We start from the raw sequence: 8,566 nt of genomic DNA, 5'->3' as shown, positions 1-8,566 counted from the left end.
CCAGTTTCTTTTTTAAACTAAAGTGATGAACTGTGCAGGCTTTCATGCGTTTTGGTCTAAAATCTTCGTACATTGAGAAATGACAGAACTGCAGCTGTTTTAGTTCAACTTTATAATTATGTTGATATCATGTTTTAAAAGAGATTGCAACAGTGTTCAGGCTCAAAGTGTGTGCTGTGTATGGATCAGCTCCAACAATATCAGATTTTAGTTCAGTATCTGTTAAATTTATTACGGTATGGCCATATGGAGGTATGCATGTCTGTTTTCACGTGCCCTAAAGTTTGGTGTGGCAGTAGCTGAGACACATCCCCAGCACATAATCTGAGAGTTTATGTTTGTTATTTTAAAATTGTGAAGAAATTGAGTATCATACTTTGAATAAATAATGCATAAAGTTAAAGGGAGTATAATTTACTCTGTGTATTAGTACTAGTATTGAAATATTTGCAATGGAAATGACAAGAAAACTGCTCAAACTGGTTATTTTTTGTTGTGGGTATACATCCTATAGAGTGTATAAAGATCTTAAGATCCTATAAAATTCAGTTTGATGTTAGTTTTGATCAAAGCTTGAAAGAGCCGCTGCGGAGGGACCAAAGAGCCGCATGTGGCTCCAGAGCCGCAGATTGCAGACCCCTGGTATAAAAACTGTATTTTCTATGTACTCAGGTTAAATTTGTTTGATCTAAAACATTTAAATGTAAAGGGAGCCAGTACTGTTTCACAGCACTGCATATTTACATTTTACCTTACATTTTGTACGAACTCCGTCTTTTCAGTGCATCAGGGAGACAGCAATCTGATCTTCTGCCCTCCCTTAACTTTTCAACATGGGCCAGTCAGCCAGCCTGTCTTCTAGCCCTTCCAGGAACGTCAGCTTCTTCCACAGCTCTCCCAAACAACCCCCCTTCGATAAGAACCAACCAGGCGTCTTTGCCAAGCTGACAACGCCCTCTTTAAGCAAGCCCAAAGATTTCGTACATCTCATCAGTAACTGCATCTCCGCCGCATCGACCAGAACTCAGGAATACCTCGCCTTCAAAGACCCAGAAGAAAAGTTCCACCCGAGTCCTCAGGCATTAACTCAGGTTGGACCACCAACATGCCCCATTAATATCCAGTTAAACAGCCATTAAGCATGTCTTCCTCCACCAGGTCTTCCTGATGACTTACATCGCTCAGAGCTTCAGCCTCAACATGACGGACACCTTCAACTGCACCATCATGACCCCTGAGCAGCGCATCCTGCTGGGTGCTGACTGGGTTTGGGCCTTGCTTGAGAAGCCCACCAAGAACCCTAAAATCCAGATAGCTGTGCAGGTTGTTCACCTGCCTGAGAGGGAGAACCACGAGAACGCTGCAGAGGAGGCCAAGACTGAATCCATCAAGATGGCCCAGATGGAGTCGAGCAGTAAAAACACGTACGAGAGGATGGTCAACTTCTGCGCTTCCGTCGGCAAAGACTGCTACGCCCTCTTCTTGTTCTTTGGGAAAAAAGACGACAAGAAGAACATCTACGGCGTCCTCAGCAATAACATGGAGGTGGCCATTACAAAATGTGGCCGGGTAGACAGAGCTTTGGTTGAGAACTTCTTTAAAGGTACAAAGACTTTCCATAAATCTTCAGAAATGATGCGTTCGATTATTAACAATGAAAAGAGCGAACCCCTCACTCTAACCATTAAATTCAGCTGAAGACTGGAGCATTTGTATCACACTGATGCAGACCATTGTCACCACGAAAGAAACATTCCTGAAAGCTCCACGTTTTAGTTATTCCAAAGAAACAAAATGTATATTTCTAAACTGATCGTGTACAGAAAGATCCCATTTAAAAGGCACATTCAGAAAAGTTTGAATTAAAAGTCACTTATTTAACTTCTTTTAGTGACGAACATGAAACTGCCACATCATTTATAATCATCACCAGGAACTGTCATCATTTTCACTTGTTGTCAGGAATGTTTTATATAAAAACAGTTAAAGAATAACAAAAAGTTCATCAAAGTTCATCTTTCGCGTCACTGTCTTTTGTGTCCTGTTTACACGTGCACGTAGCGGTGTGGTCGTCTGGCTGCGGCACCAGCTCCATGTCAGCGAGTAGCGTCGGCCGTCCCGTCTGTCTGTCAGCGTACTCGTGCAGGACTCTGTAGTAGTAGCAGTACAACCTGCTAGGCTGCAGCAGCTCTCTGGCTGCTTCCTGTCCCGCTCTGGAGATCTCCTCCGCTTCAGCGTCGTGCTCTTTGGCCCATCTGATGTTCTCCAAAAGGTCCGACAGGTTTCTTTTCACCGAAACGTAATGGCTCCCTGCTTTTAGGCGGCTGTAGAAATGTTCGTAATACTGCGAGTCCTGCTTCAGAACCAGACTGTTCCCCAGCATCAGGTAAGGAAACCGGTACGCTGCGACGGTTCCGTCCACGTTCACCTGGTACTTGTACTGCAGAGGACATAAAAAGCGTCACTTCTCTTTAAATGAAGTTTGACTCTAATCAGTCCATTTTTATTTAGGGCTGCGAAACTCTGCGTTAAACTCAAGTTACAACCACAAAAGTGCAGCTAATTTTAAAATTTGACTCTTCCTGCTTCAGACATTTATAGTCTACGTTACTTAAAAATGTATTGTTTTAACAAAAGCTGCATAAATGAGAAAAAGAGCTTTAAATGTAAACACATTTCCTCACCTTAAAGAAGTCAAAGAAGCCAATCAGCGGAGCTTTGCCCACATCTTTCTCTCTGTCCCTGAAGAAGAACCACGCTGTGATACCGGCGTCCAGCAGCTCCGGGTTCTTCTTGGACAGAGAGACGAGCTGAAGACGCTCCTCTCGACTGTCCCGCCCACGGAAAAACGCCCGCTCAGTTTTATTAGCCCACGGAGGCCCTGGTAGAAGGTAGACCGAATATTAACAGGATGATGAAAGAAGTGAGGACGTCGAGGACAAAAAGTAAAAAAATATTTTAAAACGTACTACGAAACTAGAGAAATGACATTTCCTGTGAAAATGCAGTGTGAATGCTTGTTGCTGAAGAACTTGTTGAAAAACAGCTGAAATTAGCTAAAAAAAAAACATGCTGAAATGGAAAAACAAGCCTAAGTTAGGAGAGGAAAGCAGAAAAAACACATATTTGCTGAATTATGTTTAAATATGCAGAAATGAGCCCAAAAATTAGGAAATTAGTTAAAAAGCTGAAATTAGCTGAAACAGTTGAAAAGGAGCTGAAATGGCAGAAAGAAGCTTAAACTACCAGAAGGATGTAGAAGGAGCTGAAATGAGCTCAGTAAATGTGGAATTAGCAATAAAAACAGCTAAATAGTAGCTGAAATAGGCAAAAAATCTGAAAGTAAAAGAAAAAACTGAAAGGAGCTTAACAAGGTGAAACTAGCAGAAATTACTAGAAAAACTTTATCTGAAAAACTGCCAAAATTAGCTAAAAAATGCAAAAAATTTGAAACTGAAACTGTAGAACAAGCTTAAATTATCAGAAGAAAGCAGAAAGAACACGCTTGCTGAGAGAAGCAGAAATGAGCACAAAAAGTGTAAATTATCTGAAAAAAGCTGAAATTAGCAATAAAAAAAAACCCAGCTAAAAAGTAGCTTCAAAAGCAGAAAAAAGCTGAAATCACCAGAAGGAAGTAGAGAGGGAACATTTTTGCAGAATTAGGTTGAAAAAAGTTTAAATAAGTGCCAAAAAGTGGATTTAGCTGAAAATGATGAAATTAGCATAAAACTGCTAAATAGTAGCTGAAATAGCATAACAAGCTGAAATTAGCACAAAGAAGTTAGAAGAAGCCCAAAAATGTTGTAGTTAGCAGAAAGAGTCTGAAAGGAGCACAAAACAACTGAAAAAAAACAGCTGAAAGTAGCTGAAAATGGTTTAAATTTGCACAAGGAAGCTGAAAGAAGCTGAACCAGAACAAAATGTGAAAGGAGCAGTAAAATGTTGTAAACAGATCTAAAGATGTGAAGAATGTAAAATGAGCTTAATTCATTTTCTATGGAAAAAAAAGTCAGAAAAGGTTCAAAAAGCTAAAGTTGCACCAATCCCAGTCATAGCAGGGTTGTCCTGAATGAGCTGAACGTTTAGATTTATGATTTGTTGAAATATCACAAAAACTGTGAAATGAGAAAGATGCTGAAAAACATACGACATAAAAATGGATCACAATAGTGTCAACGCTTATGAAGCGTTCACACTATTAAACATAAAAAAAGTCGTCGTCTATTTTAATGGTGCAGTTTGAGAGTTCCCTCCAGTAGTTTCCTGGATGTACAGAGTTCAACTGAGAAATGTAAAGATTTTCTTTTCAACGTTTATGTAAAATGAACTTCTGATGGATGGTAGGAACATGAATGTATGATCAATTTGGCAAGAAAAATGTTAATAAACGTGTTTTTATTTTGTCAGACCTTTTCAGACCATTTATATCATTTAAACTTTAAGGATCAAACTTGATTCCGACTTCTATAATTTCACAGACAAGTTAGGAAAATGTTAACGGGAGCCCCATCTCAAACTGGCTCTCATTAAAACTTTCAACAGAATATTGGGATCATGTGGTTAAACAGGTACTGTAACACACAGTGATGGTCATAACCATATTTTTAAACCTTCATCTTTCTCCATGCGTGTTTGTGATCCGTGTTAGTTTGATGGAAGCAAACCCATTCCCTGTGATTACATGACATCAAAAGCAACAATTCAATAAAAGTGCTTTAGCTTCGTTGGACACGTCACTGTAACTTACCATCGTCACTGCTATACAAAGCATTTCCCACTGCAGACATGTTGGACAGTTTATGTAAATAAAACAACTTTTTACTCTATCTTTTCTAACAACCTCAAAAAGTGGTTTTAAGTTGTAACACCAGCATCTGTTTGCTATAAAAACATCATTTCCGCTGCAGGAGGAGGAGTGTGCGTCACCTGTGTTGCCTTGAACAGACAGCAGGTCGTTCGTAACGCCTCTCATGGTCTCCAGAGTGGAGTGCGTGACTTCGTACGTAGGGAGGACGATGTCACGAGTTTCTGTGGACCCGCACCACGACAAGATGGGAACGGCTCCGTCCTTCCTCGTCTCCAACGGCCAATCGCCTACGTTGATGAAAAACTCCACGTCAGGAAGTCTCACCTTCAGGAGCAGAATGAACAAAGCCAGAAGATCAATTGATTTGGTTGTAAATAGTTTTCATGAGCAATCGAGTGAACCCACCTTCCTCGTTAGAGACAGCAACATTTCATCGGAGAACATCTTGAAGTCGGTGTACTTCCCCAGCATCCGCCGGTGCACCTTGTTGTCGACGACAGCGTAGTGAATGAGGCCGCCTCTGTTGGAAAATCTGCGAGGCACTTCCTGTCGAAGATGGTGCAGGTCGACGGTGGGGAATGACGTGAAATCTGCCTGAATCTGGGGTTCCTCTGCGGGACAATGCATGATGCTCTGCCAGAGTGACACATCCGACTCGGGACAGTCGCAGTATTCATGATAAACTGGACCTGAGGAGAAACAAGAGTTAAACAAGAGAAAACAGGTGTAGAGGCGGTAACATTTATTTAACTTCGGCTCAGGAAGTGTAATGACAAGCTTCGGTGGTGGTTCAGGGGTGAAACAGGCCGTTTGTTGGTTAACTTGCACATCCGTGAAGTTTTGTTGACACAGAAACATGTGTTAGAATAATGTGAGAGTTATATTAAACAATCAGGGTGATGTTGTGACAGCCTGATCACTCACACATTTCACTCAGGAGCAATCATCCTCTGACACAGTGGCAGCCAAGGCTGTTTGTGTCCCGTTGAAATGACCTTTGAGAGGGTATATCAACGGGATCTCCCCCCTCTCTACTGTGCAGCAGTAGAGTGAGGGGGGGGGGGGGGGTATTGTCTGACAGCTCATCTGGAACCGTCGGACAGCGGGTCTTGGATCACGTCTGGCTCACAACAGAAGCGCTTCTCTTTGGACCGAGTGTCTTTCCAAACGCTGGCACCGTGAGTGAAACAAACCAACCTGTTGATATCTGCGGTTGCTGCTGCAGGTTGCTGAACTTTGTGTCCCGCTGAGCCGACTGAATATAGCTCGAACCATGTTCCTCTTTAAGTTAAAGAATTGGTTATTATCGTATGAACTATTCAACAATTTTCCGTCAGGTCATCTGGACAGTTTCTTTTTTTTTGTGCTGAAATGTTTCAACTTCCGTCCAGAAGGCTTCATCAGTCAAGGAAACACAAACTGACTGAAAATTGTTGAATTGTATACCTGTATTATTGAGCATGGACTTTGTTGGTTTTGAACCAGTTTGACATGACTGTCGACGAGGAAGAGGGCCGGCACCAGAGGAGGGTGTGTGCCAAAGACACCATCTTAGCACCAAAATAACTGGCTTGTTCCACTTTGGAGTAAGCTGTTGGGGAAGGAATCAGTTTTATGTTGTGTGTTTCCATGACTGATTAAGTCTTCTGGATGGATGATGAAATGTTTCAGCACAAAAAAAAGAAACTGTCCAAATGACCTGACTGAAAATTGTTGAAGCAAATCTAAAGCTGACGTGCACAACTCACCCTGGAGGATGTAGGGGGACTGGGCCACAGCAGCATCCTGGTGAAGGATTTCTACTCTCAGGCCTTTGATTGTGGACCCATACAGACGGTACCGAACCAGGAAAGACCCGTCTCCTCTGTCCAGAGGTGGGGGGACGTGCACACGAAGGTACTCCTTGTTGTCTAGTGGACTTATCTTCACTTTAAATGTGTCTTTACCTGAGCAGAACAAGTAAATACAGCATTAAAGCTTCTTGTTGCAATAGTCCTGTCACTGTTACGTGTTGGTACATTTTTGTTTGAGTGTAAGATACAGTGTAAGATGCAGTGTAAGATACAGTGTAAGATACAGTGTTTGAGTCTAAGATACAGTGTAAGATGCAGTGTAAGATGCAGTGTAAGGTACAGTGTGAGATGCAGTGTAAGATACAGTGTAAGATGCAGTGTAAGATACAGTGTAAGATGCAGTGTAAGATACAGTGCAAGATGCAGTGTAAGATACAATGTAAGATGCAGTGTAAGATTAGTGTAAGATGCAGTGAAAGATTAGTGTAAGATGCAGTGTAAGAAAAAGTGTAAGATGTAGTGTAAGATGTAGTGTAAAACGCAGTGTAAGATACAGTATAAGATGCAGTGTAACATACAGTGTAAATGCAGTGTAAGAAACCGTGTAAGATGCAGTGTAAGATGCAGTGTAACATACGGTGTAAGATGCGGTGTAAGATGCAGTGTAAGATAAAGTGGATGTAAGATGCAGTGTAAGATACAGTGCAAGATGCAGTGTAGGATGCAGTGTAAGATGCAGTGTAAGACGCAGTGTAAGACGCAGTGTAAGACGCAGTGTAAGATGCAGTGTAAGATGCAGTGTAAGATGCAGTGTAAGATGCAGTGCAAGATGCAGTGTAAGATGCAGTGTAAGAAACAGTGTAAGAAACAGTGTAAGATACAGTGTAAAATGCAGTGTAAGATGCAGTGTAAGATGCAGTGCAAGATGCAGTGTAAGATACAGTGTAAGATGCAGTGTAAGATGCAGTGCAAGATGCAGTGTAAGATGCAGTGTAAGATACAGTGTAAGGTGCAGTGTAAGATACAGTGTAAGATACAGTGTAAAATGCAGTGTAAAATGCAGTGTAAGATACAGTGTATGTAAAATGCAGTGTAAGATGCAGTGTAAAATGCAGGGTAAGATGCAGTGTAAAATGCAGTGTAGATACAGTGAATGTAAAATGCAGTGTAAGATGCAGTGTAAGGAACAGTGTAGGACACAGTGTAAAAGAGCAGTGTAAGATACAGTGTAAGATGCAGTGCAAGATGCAGTGTAAGATTAAATGTAAGATGCAGTGTAAGATGCAGTGTAAGATGCAGTGTAAGATGCAGTGTAAGATACAGTGAAAGATGCAGTATAAGACGCAGTGCAAGATGCAGTGTAAGATGCAGTGTAAGAAACAGTGTAAGATACAGTGTAAAATGCAGTGTAAGATGCAGTGTAAGATGCAGTGTAAGATACAGTGCAAGATGCAGTGTAAGATGCAGTGTAAGATACAGTGTAAGATGCAGTGTAGGATGCAGTGTAAGATGCAGTGAAAGATGCAGTGTAAGATGCAGTGTAAGATACAGTGTAAGGTGCAGTGTAAGATACAGTGTAAGATTAGTGTAAGATGCAGTGAAAGATTAGTGTAAGATGCAGTGTAAGAAAAAGTGTAAGATGTAGTGTAAGATGTAGTGTAAAATGCAGTGTAAGATACAGTATAAGATGCAGTGTAACATACAGTGTAAATGCAGTGTAAGAAACCGTGTAAGATAAAGTGGATGTAAGATGCAGTGTAAGATACAGTGCAAGATGCAGTGTAGGATGCAGTGTAAGATATAGTGTAAGATGCAGTGTAAGATACAGTGTAAAATGCAGTGTAAGATGCAGTGTAAGATGCAGTGTAAGATGCAGTGCAAGATGCAGTGTAAGATGCAGTGTAAGATACAGTGTAAGGTGCAGTGTAAGATACAGTGTAAGATACAGTGAATGTAAAATGCAGTG

The 8,566-nt window shown here is 41.2% G+C and overlaps 2 protein-coding genes across 2 annotated transcripts in view; one reads left to right on the top strand and one right to left on the bottom strand.

Annotated features, from left to right (window-relative positions):
- rep15 (RAB15 effector protein) overlaps positions 1-1,928 on the top strand; it is a 3,786-nt gene extending 1,858 nt beyond the window's left edge. The window contains exons 2-3 of the mRNA XM_037683365.1: positions 783-1,091; positions 1,159-1,928. Coding sequence (XP_037539293.1) covers positions 834-1,091; positions 1,159-1,698 — 798 coding nt within the window. The 5' untranslated portion in view covers positions 783-833 and the 3' untranslated portion in view covers positions 1,699-1,928. The remainder of the gene's footprint in view (positions 1-782; positions 1,092-1,158) is intronic.
- A 31-nt stretch (positions 1,929-1,959) lies between these two features.
- Positions 1,960-8,566, bottom strand: part of poglut3 (protein O-glucosyltransferase 3) — a 13,456-nt gene continuing 6,849 nt past the window's right edge. The window contains exons 2-6 of the mRNA XM_037683364.1: positions 6,556-6,753; positions 5,213-5,496; positions 4,927-5,131; positions 2,685-2,881; positions 1,960-2,440 (exon numbers count right to left, since the gene is read on the bottom strand). Of these exons, the coding sequence (XP_037539292.1) occupies positions 2,006-2,440; positions 2,685-2,881; positions 4,927-5,131; positions 5,213-5,496; positions 6,556-6,753 (1,319 nt within the window). The 3' untranslated portion in view covers positions 1,960-2,005. The remainder of the gene's footprint in view (positions 2,441-2,684; positions 2,882-4,926; positions 5,132-5,212; positions 5,497-6,555; positions 6,754-8,566) is intronic.

Source organism: Nematolebias whitei, chromosome 10 (assembly GCF_014905685.2).
Source record: "Nematolebias whitei isolate Nwh7 chromosome 10, NemWhi1, whole genome shotgun sequence".
NCBI classification, from domain to species: Eukaryota; Metazoa; Chordata; class Actinopteri; order Cyprinodontiformes; family Rivulidae; genus Nematolebias; species Nematolebias whitei.
The sequence above is the reverse complement of the archived record's forward strand: the minus strand, read 5'-3'. Positions and strand labels throughout refer to the sequence as shown.